Below are 18508 nucleotides of genomic sequence, written 5' to 3' on the forward strand. Positions count from 1 at the left end.
ATACTGTATAGGGTGGGGGATATAGATGACTCGGTCTTCTTGTTACTGTTTGTGTCACAATAAAACAACAATTTTCACCTTTAAAGTGACAGGCATATTGTGTAAATCAAATGGTGCTAACCCCCCCCCCCCCCCCAAAAAAAAAATCAATTTTAATTCCAGCTTGTAATGCAACAAATCAGGCCAAACACCAAGGGGGGTGAATACTTTTCCAAGATCCTGTACATATCCAGAATACAGTATGCTGAATTTAGATTTGTTTTTGATTCTAAAACATAAAGATACAGTATGACAGCAGATCAAGGTAAGAAAAATGAGTGTGTTTCCCTAAAACATACTTGTATGGTGGTTTATTGAACCAACCCAAGAGCCTTTCCTGCAGAAATGATTCTGTACCAATTGGAAGTCAGTTTGATGATACACTCAGAAATTGTCGGCACTGATACATAACTTCCCTCTTTGATCTCCAAGATATGAGACTCAGGGGAAGCTTAGCAATCAAACAAGTCTCAAATACTATCTGACTCAAAACAACCCACTCCACCTGTGGCCTGAAACAGCTCTGCTTGTTTTGCTTGTGAACTTTGCATTTGTATTGTTATACAAATATCTATCCTGTTTGTTGCCTCTTGCTGCTTGAAGTGTCTAAGGTGAACTGACAACAGGGAGGAACTCATCAGGGAAGCAGATACAAATGACAGAATTGCACATGAAAGCAACAACTCCGGGCACTGCTCAGGCAGTGTGTGAAGTGAATAGGTGAAACAAAGTTCTGGGGGGGAGAGCATCTGGATGAGAGTGTGAATCTGTATCTGTGTACTATAATGTCTGCATCACAGGTGCATGACAGTTGAAGAATTCTGATGTGCAATCTGGAGTGACATCTGAATCAGAAATGCTTTCATGTCACCCCAGCATTCTATGACAGTATGCAATATCAACTAGATGTCATGCTTGAAGGGATATGACCTTATGGATGTCAGTTCTCATGCACTTCAAAAAAGGGTTGTCAGTTTAATAGCCACTTACAGTGAAATACCTTATTCATGCTAATCTCTGATACAGAATTATTCTGAAGATACTGTAACCTGGATGTGTTGTTAATACAAAGGGTTGAATTCTGTCTGTCTCGCCATAATCACCAAACATTTTATGTCCATTCTCAAACAAAGTTAGGATGCACTTTGCTCAAATAACCTTACGATTATGTACAAAACTGGCATACAAATGTACTCTAAATATGCTGTCTTTTTCATGGATGTATAGTACCAGTCAAAAGTTTGGACACACCTACTCATTCATAGGTTTTCCTGCATTTTGACTATTTTCTACATTGTAGAACAATAATTAAGAAATCAAAACTATGAAATAATATACAGAACAGGTGTGTGTGTGTAAAATTATGTGGTAAACAAAAAGGTGGTAAAAAAAAGTTTCATATTTCAGATCCTTCAGTGTAGCCATGGTTTACCTTGACACGTTCCACACTATTGACTTTTCATTTAAACAGGTGTGCCTTGTCAAAAGTTAATTAATGGCATTTCTGGCCTTCTAAATTCATTTGAGATAATCAAACATCCATCCATCTTCTACCACTTATCTGAATCCAGGTCGCGGGGGTAGCAGCCTAAGCAGAGCAGCCCAGACTTCCCTCTCCCCGGCCACCTCCACCAGCTCTTCCGGGGGAATACCGAGGTGTTCCCAGGCCAGCCAAGAGATGTAATCTCTCCAGCGTGTCCTGGGTCTGCCCCGGGGTCTCCTCACAGTGGAGCATGCCCAGAAAACCTCCTTTGGGAGGCATCCAGAGGGCATCCTAACAAGGTGCCCGAACCGCCTCAACTGACTCCTTTCGATGTGGAGGAGCAGCGGTTCTACTTGGAGTGTCTCCCGAATGACCAAGCTTCTCACCCTGTCTCTAAGGGAGAGCCCAGCCACCCTGCGGAGAAAATTCATTTCTACCACTTGTCTCCGCGATCTCATTCTTTCAGTCGCTACCCATAGCTCGTGACCATAGGTGAGGGTGGGAACGTAGATGGACCAGTAAATTGAGAGCTTTGCCTTTTGGCTCAGCTCTCTCTTTACCACAACAGACCAGTTTAGCATCCCCATCACTGCTGATGCTGCCCTGATCCATCAGTCCATCTCAGGGGGGAGATAATCAAACAATAAATATTAAATAATAAACCAGTAAATATCCGTATTCCACAACTGTAGTAATCCATATTATGTCAAAAACCACTCAACTAAGTAAAGAGAAACAACATCCATCACTACTTTAAGACATTCTTTTTACTAATTAAAAAAGAAAACATATATATTGAATGTGAATTGGAAGGTGACATTTTCCCAAACCTCAATTCTAGTGAACAGAACCCAGTTTGACCTGTTGTAGCCCATCCATCTCAAGGTTAAAAATGTCAAACATTTTTGTGTTTTGGCGGCACGGTGGTGTAGTGGTTAGTGCTGTCGCCTCACAGCAAGAAGGTCCGGGTTCGAGCCCCGTGGCCGGCGAGGGTCTTTCTGTGCGGAGTTTGCATGTCCTCCCCGTGTCCGCGTGGGTTTCCTCCGGGTGCTCCGGTTTCCCCCACAGTCCAAAGACATGCAGGTTAGGTTAACTGGTGACTCTAAATTGACCGTAGGTGTGAATGTGAATGGTTGTCTGTGTCTATGTGTCAGTCCTGCGATGACCTGGCGACTTGTCCAGGGTGTACCCCGCCTTTCGCCCGTAGTCAGCTGGGATAGGCTCCAGCTTGCCTGCGACCCTGTAGAACAGGATAAAGCGGCTAGAGATAATGAGATGAGATTTTTGTGTTTTGAGATGCTTTATTGCTCACCATGATTGTAAAGAGTGCTTATCTGAGTTAGCATAGCTTTCCTTTTTGTTCAATCTGCCTGCAAAACTGCTGTTTTGTTTTTTTTTTGGCTGCACTGTTCTTTGCAAACTCTAGAAACTGTTGTGTATGAAATTCTCAGATGATCAGCAGTTTCTGAAATACTTAAACTGTCCTGTCTGGCACCAACAATAATGCCACTCTCAAAGTAACTGAAATCATTTTGGAACATAAAGTGAAGCTCTTGACCTGTATCTGCATTGCACTGCTGCCACCTGATGGGATGGAATGATGGGATAATTGGTAAATGGTTTTCCAGTTGTTTATAACCAGGCTGAAATGTAGAAGGGGAGGCTAAAGAGTGTCCTTAGTATCACTTTCTACTTCACTTTTACTTTCAAGTTAGACTTTTTCATTTCAGTGTTCTTGTGAACATGACATTTTAGCACAGAAGTTGAGGGTATGCTCTATTATTGATTTTTGGGGGGGGGGCTCTTAAATGCTACAAATTTCCCAGGAGCACATGGAGTTTAGTTTAGACAGCTCTGTCACACCATTTACATGTGACAACTGCAAGTACTATAGCATAAGCTTCTTTATTATTATTATTATTATTATTATTATTATTATTATTATTATAAAAGTTTAAGTATAGCTTGACCACCTCAGAAAAACTGAGTGACATCCTGTTTTCACCATTTTTATTTTATTTTTCCTTGCTATTTTTCCTGATTTTTTAATTTTTTTATGGAAGCCTTACTTGAATTACAAATCAAATTGTCATAGCACAATAATTTTCTTAGAGACACTGGCAGAATGTAAGATGGCTTTGGCACTGTATCTAAAACTACTCTTTAATTATGATTCAATGAATGAACAATTTCAATTTTAAAATGTTTCCGTAAACCTAAAAATCATATAAAATGATGTAATCTTTCTAGGTCCCTGTCTCTTCAGATCCCTATGGAATAATCTGCATTACCCCATCACCACCCTCCACTCCACCCCATTACTGCACCCCTGGATCTGCTTACTTGTTTTCTTTCTTTTTGTGCTGGAGGAAGCAAGGCCCTTGAACGGTCTGCAATTTTCTGATGAGAAAGAAAAATGACATTAATATGCAGATTGAATGAACTCCCAGCTGAAGGAAAATTATCCCCCCCCCCCCAGCCCTAAATGAAATATATTGAGTGTATTACACATGTACTTTATTAACTGGTCATAAAGCAACAAATGCCTTTTTTTTTTAAGGTGTTTGGGAAAGAGAGAGCTTTAGCACTGCTCTCACCTTCTGCAGGTCACCGTAACGCTGCACAGACTCTGACAGCTCTGTCTTCAGCCTCATCAGATGAAGCCGATCTTGCTGTAGAGAGAGAACTCATAATTTACTGCACAAAACAGACATTTAATAATACATCTGTCATATTTAACAATTACATCATTCACTTGACCACTGGCCTGGTGCAGTCTTGTTATTGTATGTTAATAGCCTCAGTCCACTCATTTCATACTTTATTAAGAATGTATTGATGCAAAGCTTTAACCTAGACACAAATTATTCACTGTTGCCAATTCTTCACTAAATTCCAGACAATCCATTTCTAATTTAAACACTAGTCATTGTCTAGAACGTCATTCCATTCCTAGATGTACAATATGTAAGGTTTAAGGTAGAACTATGCAGATACACAAGTCAGAGAAATTAAATTAATACTTTACCCGAGAGGAGCCACTGATTATGTCCAAGAGCTGTTTGATAAGGTGGCTTGTGTTTGTAATGACTTTATTGGTTTGTTGCTGTATGGTGTGCCTGAGAGAGAGAGAGAGAGAGAGAGAGAGAGAGAGAGAGAGAATTTTATGGGTCTTGCAGGTTTTTGCAGCGAGTCAGATGATTGCAAATATGACATCTATTCCAAAGCACTGTATTGTGTGTGTATCTCACACACACACACACACACACACACACACACACACACACACACACACACACACACACACACACACACAGGCTATCCTGGCTAACCCTCCATAGATTATGTTTCACCAATTAAATGGCTCAATATTAATGACTGTGTGACATTACAATAGGGCTGAGCATTGTGGGTTGGTGCCAGATGCAGAACCCAGGTGATGAAAGTCATATGCATAAAGTTTCTGGCAGATCTTCACCTGCAACCACTACTGTTAAATAAATAAAACAAAATTAATTTGGCAAATAAAACGAAATAAATAAAATGCTTACTATGAATCTCATCCTTTAGACAGCAAACAAATTTAATGATGAATAAAATATAGGTAACTTATAAATGGTATGACAGACAGAATTATTAAAATTGAGAAAAAAACAATAGGGGGAATCACAAAAGCTTATGACAGAAATCTGATGAGAATGAAAATAGAGAAAAAAATACTTACCAATTGTATGTTATTTGCTATTTAAGTTAGAAGGGCCCTGCCTAGTGAGATGCAAGGCAGGGGGTGAAGGGCTTCTCAAATCTAATCTTCTGACAGAAATGCATTGTTCTCCTCAGGCACACTGAGGGTGTGGATAAGACATTGATTTCATGTCTGTGCTCTATACAGCTTGATCCCAGTTTTTAAAACCCAGTGCAGAATGGCTGTCCATAGTACCCGCTGCACCCCAAAGCTACGCAGCATAGACCAGGTAGTCCACCTTCCTCTTAAATATTGATTTAAAGTTGGAGAGTGGAAATGAAGGATGTGATGGAAAGGAGAAATTGCTCTAGTGTACTCAGTGTGAATGAATGGTCTGTCACTGTCATTCATTCCACAGAGACACTGTATTCTCACAGAAACAGTGGACTTTCAAGGTGAAGCAAGAGAGTAATCCTCAGTTTTGTGTTACACCATTGGTTCTTTAAGTTACAGTTTAGGAAATGCCAGACATGTGTGATGCCATCTGATTACAGGGCCCACTTTTTTCCCCTATTCCAGACACAAAAAAGCCCTTCTCTAACTTACAGTAGGGTAAAGTAGCCGTTGATTTTGTAAACAGGCAGCACGGTGGTGAAGTGATTAGTACTGTCACCTCACAGCAAGAAGGCTCTGGGTTCGAGCCCAGCAGCTGATGGGGGCCTTTCTGTGTGGAGTTTGCATGTTCTTCTCATGTCTGCGTGGGTTTCTTCTGGGTGCTCCAATCTCCCTCACAGTTCAAAGACACGTGGTTAGGTTGACATGGGACGTCCTTAGGCTGAGGTGCCCTTGAGCAAAGCACCTAACCCGCAACTGCTCCCCGGGCACTGTTAGCATGGCTGCCCACTGCTCTGGGTATGTGTGTGTGCTCACACGTGTGTGCTCACTGCTTCAAGATGGGTTAAATGCAGAGAGGAATTTTACATGTGTATGTGCGATGAATAAAGTTGTTGCTGTTCTTCTTCTTCTATAAAAGATTTAAAGGTTGAATATTTGTGGTACTCTGGGTTTAATCAGAGTGAAGAAGCAAGGATGCTGTATTCCTACTTTCTCATCTCCATCCCCTTTCAATGCAAGTCATTATGCCATCAATAACCTTCAGAAACGGTGGAGCAGACACTACAATAATATCTCTTGACTCTCTTTCTGCCGTTTGGTATGGGATAGTTAGTTACATAGCTGGCTAACTGTCTGGTTTGTACTGAGATTTCTAATGCCTGCCAGAATAAGATACATTTTAGCTTTTTTTTTTCCTTTCCTGTCCATGCTGTATCTTCTTCCTATATGTAACCATGGCAAACTGATAAAGGCTGCTTTCCCGTGAAAGCAGGTTTTGTCTACACCTATTTTACCCATTTTGCCTCTATATGAAATAGAAATGTAGTAATTTAATGCCATTTTGTTTCTGCACAGAAAGGTTGACAATACATGCAAAATACTGCTGAATGACCAAATGTATGATTGGTTTTGGGAATGAATGAACAAAAAAGAATGATCAATGAATGAATGCATGAATGAATGAATGAATGAATAAATTAATGAATGTTTTGCCAAAAATTCTTGTTAAAAAGCTGCAGGTATGCTGCCACACCTTTATTTACTGCTCAACTGTGATATTATGAATGAATATGGCAGGTCCCTTTGCCAAATAATGTTATTGAGCAATATGTATGACATGATCTTTCATAGAAGGTTTTAAAGTTGAAAATCACAAACCATTTAAGGGTATTTCACTGCTTTTTCTCCCAATTTTCTCATTTGACAGTTCTCCCCCACCAGCCAGTTCTCCCCATCATACAACAGCTACCAACCGAGTAAGATGGACGAAAGTGCTATCCGCCCTCTTTCACATACGGTACATGCCATGATTGGTTAGTGTCACTCTGACTGACAAGAGAGAGAGTATGCCATCCCTCCCACCCAAAGAGCACAGCCAGTTTTGTCCTGTAGACTACCACCCAGGGACGGGTGTGGCATTATTGGAATTTGAGCTTGCAATTTTCTGATGATGAGGAAAATACTTTTCTGTTGAGTGACTTTAGAAGTGTTTTTAGCCTATTAAAAGAAGTTCTATATGGAATCTTGTCTGGTCAGGAAACACTCAATTATGGGGTTTTACATAGGGCTTTCAACAGCTCCCCTCTTGACAAAGATAACTGAAGAACTAATAAGGACAGGAGTGTACTTAAGGCATGCAAGAATATAGGTAAAGTTTGCATGGAATTGTCAGACAGCAAATGTGTTTTTGATTAAAGCACTGAGTTGACAATTCTGTAAAATTGACAAAAAAAAGTTAAACTGAGAATGTTCATGGGTTCTTTAGGCTACAAAGGTTATCTACCAAAGTCTACAATAGAGTTCAAATGGATCAATACAATTAGCCTCTACCAATTTTTTTTATGAATCCTACTGAAATATCATTTGTCTATATTTAAAATAATCCAGTTAATATCTTGCTCAACAGATTAGCAATCACCAAACGCATCTGTCCAACTAGATTAGAAAAAGTTTAACCCGATAACAGACGACTCTAATGACACATGTATCCACTCTTCAGCATACACACATCACATACCAGTGACAGCATTAGCAATGAAATGAGGAAATCACAATGACCACATGCACTGTCACAGCCCGCCGTCACCACCAGGCAGGACTGCTTTGCACTCATGTGAATTAGGCACTTAAGCTAAGCCATAAGATAACTGAATACAAACTTGTCTAAAATTCAGATCTCTAGAGAATTATACATCGTATGCCATGTGAATCATAATGAAGCACATCACCAGGCTGTTTTGCACAAACAAACAGTAAAATATGAATCATGAGTTATTATTAATATAATGACATCACAGGATAAAGTACAGTTCTACATTTCTGTAGACTGTTTATTTGACCAGTATTGCTATAATCTCAAAATTGCAGTGCTTTCTTGAAGTATCAAAGACCAGGTGTTCTTGAATATTAAAATATAACTGCCTTATTTTGCCCTTTTCAGCAAATCTTCAATTTTCAGCTGATATGTAAGATATTGCATGGATGTTGCATGGTAATATTGAGTTTGAAAATATTGTGTTTAGTCAGACTTTATATTTCAAGTGGTATTTCTCAGCTAAAGTTTAAAAAAAAAAACTTCGGATGAATGTAGTCCCTTGGAAATTATTTCATAATGTATTCAAATTCTAATGCACTATACACCTATAAAGAAGCCTCATCCTCTACAGAAGCATCGACCTCACCCACATCATCTCAAGGGGTTTATCTGTATATGTAGCCACTGAAGGAAGTTCTTGTATTACTCATCATTAAACTCAAACACACACACACACACTCTCTCTCTCTCTCTCTCTCTCTCTCTCTCTCCCTGAATGATTCATGATTAGCAAGTTTTGCAAAGGTAATTGTCCCTAATGGAGTGATCTATGATGGGATTTTGAGACACCTCAGGCTATGATCCCTGATTATATAGCCAGGTTATGCATTAAAAACTGGCTATGACTTAAATCCACAAACTGCTGCATAACCAGTAGTTAAAACACAGCAGCTTAGTCAGACGTACATTGTAAAGGTAAGAGCTGTCAGTGGAGACTGCAGTCAGGGGAAGCCATGGCCTAATGGTGATAGAAGCAACTTTGGGACCAAAAGGTTGCCACTTTCATTCCCTGGATTGGCTGAAGTGCCCCTAAGCAAGGCACCTAACCCCCAACTGCTCCTCAGGCCACTCTGGGTATGACGCATGTTGCTCTAGATAAGAGCATCTGCTAAATGCCTGCAGTGTAATGTAATGTAAAACAGAGCAGCCTCAGGGAATGCATAGGAGGACTGAGAAATTAGATTGGATCAAGTAGATTTGCATAGATGACGCCAACATGCTCAGCCAAACAGTTGAGACAAGAAGTTTCTTTGGCTCAGGGCAGCCTAAAGAGAAGCAGCCGCTTCAATGCCCTGGACTGGCAAGAGGGGAGTGAATGAACAGAATTTTCCCCTCCCTCTGTACCCATTGCTGAAATGCCCTTGAGCAAGGCAAGTGTACTGTATATGTGACAGAATAAAGGCTTCTTGTTCTCATCTTAGTTATTACCTATTGCAGCATACAAGTGCAAAATTATGTCCGGTTACATTGTGAAATCCTCCTCCATCTGCCTGACCCTGGCCAATGTACATTATTCACTGTTAATTTTTCAGTACATTACCGTCTTGCTCTGAAATGGAATCAACTATACAACTGAAGTAGACAAGGAAGGGTGAGGTGGGGAGTTATCTGATGCAACATAACTATCCCATTCTCCATCTATGGTTATTTTAACCCACATTTACACTGTTTTCACAGCACAGCACTATTGAGTGCTTAATTATGATTGGTCAGAAAGTTGATTAAATTTCTATAACCACAGCTCTGATAATAGTTCCTACTGGTTTATTTTAATGCACTTTTTGAAATATATCATTTCTATGCAGAATACAGTGAGGTGGTCTTCACTGCTACTAGTTCCATCATCAGGTGGGTGCCTTCTGTCATCAGATGTTTCGGCCCTACCCACAACATCCTCAAGAGGAGGGCCAACCAAGCGGATCAGTCTCAGCCTGGAACTAGCTACTAACCCATCGCTGCTCTCTCTTCAGCCAAAGCCACAAAGAAGCTGATTCTGCCTGCCTGCTGACTTTGCTTATTGTCTTCTCCCAGACCTGACTTGTTATGCCAAGGATGCTCAATACTCTCCAAAGAGACTGACCAGCAAAGCCTCTGCAACCAACTTCTACAGGCAGGTTCCATGTCCTCCATCTGTGCTGCTGACACTCTTCTGCCAATGGCTGATACTTGGTCAGTTTCCTCTCATGGACTTCCTCAATCTGCTCCTCCCAAGGCACTATCGGCTCAATCAGCACCAGTTGCTTAGTCTTCCTGGAGTATAGAACCACATCTGGTCTTTACCTTGTGACTGGTATTTCGGTGGGAAACTTCAGCTGTTTCTTAAAATCAACCTGGATTTGCCAGTCATCTGCTGTAGAAAGGACTCCCAGAGATCTATCTTGCTTTGCTGATGTCTCTCCTGCCAGGGCAAAAGGAATAAATGTTGGTCTGCTTGTCACATGATGCTTCTTTTCCAGGCAATGTCAACTGCTTTGGTGATCTTTTCCAAGATCTTGTCATGCCGCCAACTGTACCTTCCTTCTGAGAGGGCAACACTACAGGATGATAGAATGTGTTCTAGGTTGGCTGGTCTACCACACAGTTTACAGGCTGGATCTGCTATAAGGCCCCAGGATGCCAGGTTTGTTGGTGTAGGAAGTGAGTCAAACACTGAGTGGAGCAAGAATCCTATTCTGTGGTCTTCCATCTTCCAGATGTCATTCCACTTCAAGGATCTGGACCTTGCTCCCTCCCAGTTCAACCAGTTTCTTCATCCCTACAGCTTTGGCCTGTCTCCTCTCCTCTTCCGCCTCTCTGACCTCCTTCTGAAACATCTGCCGCTTCTGTTGTGGTGTAGCTGAGCTCCACTTAGACCTGGTCATATAACCCAGTCCCATCCTTCCTCTTGTTATAGTGCCAACTAAGTCACTATATCTGAGCCTTCCCTCTGCTTCTTCCAAGGTGGTGTCTGGTTTCCATTTGTGGCCTGTCTTCACTGTTACATCACAACCACTAACACGTGCATCAGTACCATCCCTTAACAACATGACTTGCCTTATATTTGTGACTTTGTACTCCTCTGTGACAGAAGACAGTGGATGTTGAAGCTTGCTGCCTGTAGTGTATAAGCCAATTGATGAAAAGCTCTTTGGCACTCCTAGCCAACATCTGATGCAACTGCTTATCATTCTCTCCAGCTTCTCAACACATTGTCACAGCAACATCATACACTAGGAGTGGCCATAACAGTCTTGGCAGGATACCGTGCTGATAAATCCATGACTTGTCCTTGCTCTTATCTACAGTCTTCATCCACTGCTTGGCCTGTTGCCACATCTCCATCACACATTCCAAGTCCTTCAATAACGATCTAAACCATTTTCCTAGGCTCTTGATGGGTTTCTCTGTCACTGTGGGCACAAGTTCATTGTTGATCTTGAATTTAAACCTGTCTTGAACTTTACCTTTCTTGATCACTATACTGTGTGACTTGGCTGGCTTAAACATCATCCTTGTCCATGTAATCAAATTGCTTAGGTCTTTGAGCATCCATCTTCCTTCTGGTACTGATTTAGTTGTGATGGTCATGTCATCCATGTAGGCTCGTCAGTGGCTGCTGTACCCCTGAGATTGTTACTGGTCCTCTGCTCATCTTCTCTGCACTTTTCACAGTGAGGTTCATAGCTGCAGAAAACAGTATATTAGACACTGTGCACCCAGTAACTATGACTTTCTGTAGTCTCTGCCAAGAAGTTGTGAAATCAGATGTTGAGAAACATATCTTGAAGATGTCAGTGTCCCAACAAATTCCTTATCTTCTCAGGAACATGGTGCTTCTTCAGAGTGAGTTCAGCTAGCTTGTGTGGCACTGACCCATAGGCAATTGCGATGTCCAACCACAAGACAGTCAAGTCTCCTTTCGATGCCTTTGCCTCCTTCAATAGCTGAGTGACTACACTCACATGTTACAGACATCCTGAAAAACCCAGAACTACTCCTTTCTGCACTGAAGTGTTCATGTATTTGTTGGCCATCAGGTAAGCTGTAAGCCTAGGCTAGAACTGACAAGAAAACTTTGTCTTCAACATTCAGTCATGAAATTGTTCTGAACTGGCTCAATGTTTCTGAGTTTTCTTCCTTTGGAATGAAGCAATCCTCAGCAAACATCCAAGAGTCTGTCAATCTGCCCCTCCACCACACAAACCCCAAAAGCTTCCAAGGCTGGTGTAGAATTTTTGGGCAATTCTTGTATACCCTACAGTATATGGTATACCATTTGGGCCTGGTGCTGATCATCATCTTGCCTTCCTAATAACTTCTTTAACCTCCTTTAGTGTTGGCTCGGAGTTGTTAAACTCTGTGGACAGTGCCTCTGGCTCTATGAGTGTCTCTGGATCTTCTAAATCCTCCTCTCTGTGGGGGTCATTGTGTCTCCTGTAGATGATCCTCTACCTCTTCTTGTGGACAGTTCAATCTGCCTGACCTCTTGTCACTAAAAAACTGCTTCACAAACTGGAATGGATTCCTGGTGAAACTTGCCCTCTTTCTCATCTTTTCTCTTTTTCCCCCTCCTGCTGTTTTCTGCTCTCTGGAGAGAAGCAATCTGTTCTCTTAGGTGTCTCCTCAGCTCTTCAAGACCATCTCTTCCTTCAACACTATTCCTGTATTGCTTTATGATTTGGTGTAGATCTCTGTGGAGGGCTGCAATTTGTCATAACCTCCTGTTGCTCCTGGATGGCTGTGTCTTCTCCTTGAATGTCTTTATGCCAAATCAATCTTAACCCATGTTGTACAGGATGGTGGTTATGGCTTCCATTTTCCTGTCAACTGTCCCTGCCAAAGCTGCCTCTAGTACAATATCAGCATTTTCTTCAAACATTGCCCATTCTGCTCTACTTGTCGCCCCTGGCCGCTTGACTCTTTCTTTTCTTGGTTCCTTAGCCACTGCATGAGTGTCTCTAATAGCCTCATCTCCACTTGGACCTGCAGTCAGTACCTCTTCAGGCACTCCTTCTCAACTACTGCCATCATCTTCTTCCCCAACTGGAGCTTGGAGGTTCTGGATACTGTGATTTGACTCCGGACCCTGCCCCTCCTCTGTCTCATGAGATGACTCTCTGTGTTGCACCAACTGAAGAATTGGAGGACAGCCCTTTTTTTGTCCCGTGGATTTTCAGCCCCCTTCCATTCTTGCACAATTTCCCACAACTGTCACATACCATTGTAGAATTGCTGGTCCTGCTCGTAGTCACATACACACAGACAGACATACATTTTATATATATATATATATATATATATATATATATATATATATATATATATATTAGTGCTGTCAAAAATGTCGCGTTATTATCGCGTTAACTTGACTCAATTTTAACGGCGATAATTTTTTTTAGCGCGAGATTAACGCTCTGTGACATGATGTAGGTTTTTCATAAGCTTTTGAAACTGCCAGGAACTTGGAACAGAGACTTTGCTTAGAAAAACGATAGCAGCTAGACTGTAATGCCACGCCCTGCACAGCCAGAGTCCTCTGCCCTCCCCCCAAAGAACCAGCGCGGGCAGGGTATGCTAGCCCCGCGCCTCGGGACGAACAGCCACGGTGCTCGGCTTAGGTTTCATTTTCCCATCGGCGGCTCCAGCCCGACTTTGCAGTGGCTGTGACAAGACGTGTTATGCTCTGCAATAAAAAAAAAAAAACATTGGTACAAAGCAAGCCCATTCACTTTTTTATGCTGATAAGAGAATTACAATGGTTTTTCATGTGACAAAAATGTGCGATTAAATTGCGATTAATCGCGTTAACTATGACAGTCGCGACATTATTCGCGATTAAATATTTTAATCGCTTGACAGCACTAATATATATATATATATATATATATATATATATATATATATATAAAAAGATGGATGAAGTGGTAGAAAGTATACCAAGGGAGGAGTGCGTGCTGATAGGAGCAAATTTCAACAGACATGTTGGTGAGGGAAACAGAGGAGATGAGGACATGATGGGCAGATATGGTGTAAGAGAGAGAAATGTGGGAGGACAAATGGTGGTTGATTTTTCAAAGAGGATGAATTTGGCAAGTCAATACATACTGTACTTTGAAAAGAAAGAGCAGCACAGGGTGATGTTTAAGAGTGGAGGAAGATCGACACAGGTGGACTACATGCTCTGCAGAAGGGGTAACCTGAAGGAGATTGGAGACTGTAAAGTAATGGCAGGGGAGAGTGTAGCTAGACAACATCGAGTGGGCGTGTGCAGGATGAGCTTGAAAGTGAAAAAGAGGAAGCATGAAATAGTGGAGCCGAAGATTAAGTGGTGGAAACTAAAAGAGGTTGAACATCAGAAGGAGTTTAGGGAAGAAATGAGATGAACATTGAGTGGTAATGGAAGTCTGCCAGAAGATTGGTATACTACTGCTATACTAGTAAGAGAGGCAGCAAGGAAGGTGCGGGTGGCCATCTGGAAGGAGGAAGGAAGACAAGGAGACATGGTGGTGGAACAAAGAAGTGCAGGAAATTATACAAGAGAAGAGGCTAGTAAAGAAGAATTGGGACGATCAGAGAGATGAGGAAAGCAGGTGGTTATACAGAGAGATGAGACAGAAGGCAAAATGAGCAGTAGCAAAGGTGAAAGCAGATGCATACCAGGAGTTGTACGAAAGACTAGAGACCAAAGGAGGACAGAAAGACCTGTACAGACTAGCTAGGCAGAGAAACAGGGAAGCGAAGAATGTACAGCAGGTAAGAGTGATGAAATATGTAAATGGAAATGTTTTGACAAAGAGAGTGTATTAAGAAGGTGGAAAGAGTACTCTGAGGATTTATTAAATGAGGAGAATCCAAGAGAGAAAAGGTCAGATTCATTGGAGACAGCAAATCAGGAAGTAGAGTTGGTTAGTAAGGATGAGGTGAGGGCAGTCATGAAAAGAATGAAGACTGGAAAAGCAGTCGGACCAGATGGTATCCCGATTGAGGCTTGGAGATGTTTGGGTGAGATGGCTGTGGAGTTCCAAACGAGATTGTTTAATAAGATCTTAAAGAATGAGAAAATGCTGAATGAAGGGAGAGTGTACTAGTCCCAATATACAAGAATAAGGGAAATGTACAGAGCTGCAGCAATTACAGAGGAATAAAATTGATGAGCCACACCATGAAGTTATGGGAAAGGGTATTGGAGGCGAGATTGAGAAGAGAGGTAGCAATCTGTGAACAGCAGTACAGGTTTATGCCAAGGAAGAGCACGTCGGATGCAATTTTTGCTTTAAGAATGTTAATGGAGAAGTACAGGGAAGGCCAGAGAAAGCTACATTGTGTGTTTGTAGACCTGGAGAAAACATATGATAGAGTGCCGAGAGATGAGTTATGGTATTGTATGAGAAAGTGTGAAGTGAATGAGAAGTATATTAGAGTGGTGCAAGACATGTATGAGAACAGTGAAACAGCAGTGAGGTGTGCAGCTGGAATGACTGAATGGTTCAAGGTGAAGGTGGGATTTCATCAAGGATCTGCTTTGAGTCCTTTCTTGTTTGCCATAGTGATGGATAGCTTGACAGACAAAGTGAGGCAAGAGTCACCATGGAACATGATGTTTGTGGATGATATTGTGATATGTGGTGAAAGTAGAAAGGAGGTTGAGCTGGGTTTGGAGAGATGGAGGTATGCATTGGAACGAAGAGGAATGAAGGTGAGCAGTAGGCAAAACAGAATAGCTACATGTGCATCAATGAGAATGGGGATGAGAGTGTAGTGAAGATGCAAGGAGTAGACAAAGAAAATTGGTGAATTTAAGTACCTGGGGTCAACTGTGCAGGAAAATGGGGGCTGCGATAGTGAGGTGGGAGAGTGAGTGCAGGCAGGGTGGAGCAGTTGGAGAAGGATTTTGGAAGTCATTTGTGATAGAAAAGTCCCAGCAAAAGTGAAAGGTAAGATGTATAAGACAGTAGTGAGACCAGCTGTGATGTATGGATTGGAGACAGTACCCTTAATGAAGAGACAGGAGGCAAAGTTGGAGGTGGCGGAGTTGAGGATGTTAAGGTTTGTGATGGGAGTGATAAGGTTGGACAGGATAAGTAATGAGCACATCAGAGGGACAGCACATGTGGAGAGCTTGGGAATTAAGCTAAGAGAGATGAGACTGAGATGGTATGGGCACATCCTGGGAAGAGATGCAGAGCATGTTGGAAGGAGAATGTTGAGGATGGAGCTGCCAGGCACACAAAAATGAGGAAGGCCAAAGAGGAGATGCATGGATGTGGTGAGAGAGGACATGAAAGTGGCAGGTGTGGTAGAGAAGGATGCGGAATACAGGGAGCAATGGAGACAAAAGATGGTGTTGAGGTGGTGCAAACTGGTAGTGCCTCCCCTAGACTGGTTCTCATGTACCCTAGGGCTATGTGATGCGAGTGGTTCGCAATGCTTCGGCACTGCGTACCTCATGGTCACTCATGAGCTGACCACTTAGCCTCTCCGTAGCCAAGCCCATTGTACATGGTGAATAGACACATCCTCCTCGAGGTGACACTGGTAATGCAGGTTGGACCTGCAGCTGAACACAATAGAGCTAGAGGAGTTAACTATTGTTAGTTTTTTCTTTTTTATCAGACATCTACTTTTTTAGGTTTGTTTACCTGACATGTTTCGACGTACGACTGTCGTCTTCCTCAGAGTGTCACCGGATGTTATTGGTGACGCATCTTTTATCAGCTGATGTTTCCGAAGGCGTGGCCTTCCTGTCTGGATTGACAGGTCGGTCACGCCTTCTACTGTCAGTTCGTCCCCTGCAAGATGGCACTCCAGGTATGGGAGAGCATGTATGCTCCCTCATCTCGGTTGATGGTCCTCGGACTTCGCTTACGGATCTCTATGGCCTCCTTGATCCAGCGCTGATGTTTATTATCTTCTGTGCAGATGACTCTGGCATTCCCCCAGTCCATAATATGATTTTCCCTTTTGCAATGATCTGTTATAGCTGACTTATAATTTTCCTGTTGTGCCTTTTCTTCTATTGTTCGGGTTTGTCTTGTAGCTGTCTCCTTTTCGCACTCTTTCTTATGTTCATTTTTTCTTGTGTTGAAACTCTTTCCTGTCTCCCCAATGTAAGTTTTATTGCATAATTGGCATGGAATCTCATATATGGTGTTGCATCTGTTGTCCGGATATATTCTGTCTTTGGGATGAACCAGGATCTGACGGAGTGTTGTGTGTGGTTTGACAGGTGTGTTAATGTTGACTGGTAATGTAGACTGGTACCAAAATTAAAAAAAAGTGCTTATTTAAGGAGTTAAAGGCATTTTTGAGACAAAGTCGGCAAACAGTCTTATTTTGTCAATTTGGGTGTGCCGAATTCAAATCTGCAATATGCCGAGCTCTATCTGACCTCTGTTGACCTCTAGAGGTCATTGAACTTTGGGCCTGCAAACGTCTCAGCTGAACCCAGTTTCTCAGCTTTCTAAGGAATGAAATGTACTAAAATGATTAATGAAGTTAGTAAATGGCCTTGTTTGTTAAATGTTTGGGTGCTGAATTCATTTTTCATTTGTAAAACGACATATGACCTCTGATAACCTCAAGGTCATTAAACTTGGCCTATAGGCCTATGCATTTAACGGCATTTTTATACTGACTTTACTCCCCCAAAAAGAATATGAACAGACAAAAAACAAATAGAAAGGAACAAATACAACATTAAATGCCAGTCCATGTACATGTGACTTACTTTTCATAATGAGAATGCCTAGGCGATCACCTTACATAACATTGCATTACATTTAGCGGTTATTGTTTATACAAAGCTACTGAAAAAAGGACAGATTCAGCAGCATACAAAATGTGGGGGCATACAGGGTATACAGGCTAATCAGAGTTAGTACGAGAGTTTTTTTCTTTGTTGTTTGTTTTTTGTAAAGGCTTTACCCCATTTAAAACAAAACAAAAAACAAAGAAAAAAACTCTCATATATACTAACCCTGATTAACCTGTATACCCTGTATGCCCCCACATTTTGTATGTTGCTGAATCTGTCCTTTTTTCAGTAGCTTTGTATAAACAATAACCGCTAAATGTAATGCAATGTTATGTAAGGTGATCGCCTAGGCATTCTCATTGTGTAAAGTAAGTCACATGTACATGGACTGGCATTTAATGTTGTATTTGTTCCTTTCTATTTGTTTTTTGTCTGTTCATATTCTTTTTGGGGGAGTAAAGTCAGTTTAAAAATGCCGTTAAATGCATAGGCCTATAGGCCAAGTTTAATGACCTTGAGGTTATCAGAGGTCATATGTCATTTTACAAATGAAAAATGAATTCAGCACCCAAACATTTAACAAACAAGGCCATTTGCTAACTTCATTAATCATTTTAGTACATTTCATTCCTTAGAAAGCTGAGAAACTGGGTTCAGCTGAGACGTTTACAGGCCCAAAGTTCAATGACCTCTAGAGGTCAACAGAGGTCAGATAGAGCTCGGCATATTGCAGATTTGAATTCGGCACACCCAAATTGACAAAATAAGACTGTTTGCCGACCTTGTCTCAAAAATGCCTTTGGGTGTCACAATTCTGAATTTTGGTACCAGTCTATTGTATTTCCTCATTGCTCTTTG

At 41.5% G+C, this 18508-nt stretch overlaps 1 protein-coding gene across 4 annotated transcripts in view; it reads right to left on the minus strand.

Moving 5' to 3' along the window:
• tsnare1 (T-SNARE Domain Containing 1) overlaps positions 1-18508 on the minus strand; it is a 437024-nt gene that overhangs the window by 236550 nt on the left and 181966 nt on the right. For all 4 annotated transcript variants that reach the window (XM_060920699.1, XM_060920698.1, XM_060920697.1 and 1 more), the window contains exons 5-7: positions 4551-4641; positions 4120-4194; positions 3866-3922 (exon numbers count right to left, since the gene is read on the minus strand). In XM_060920699.1, the coding sequence (XP_060776682.1) occupies positions 3866-3922; positions 4120-4194; positions 4551-4641 (223 nt within the window). The remainder of the gene's footprint in view (positions 1-3865; positions 3923-4119; positions 4195-4550; positions 4642-18508) is intronic.

The sequence above is a fragment of the Neoarius graeffei genome, chromosome 5 (assembly GCF_027579695.1).
Source record: "Neoarius graeffei isolate fNeoGra1 chromosome 5, fNeoGra1.pri, whole genome shotgun sequence".
Classification (NCBI taxonomy): Eukaryota; Metazoa; Chordata; class Actinopteri; order Siluriformes; family Ariidae; genus Neoarius; species Neoarius graeffei.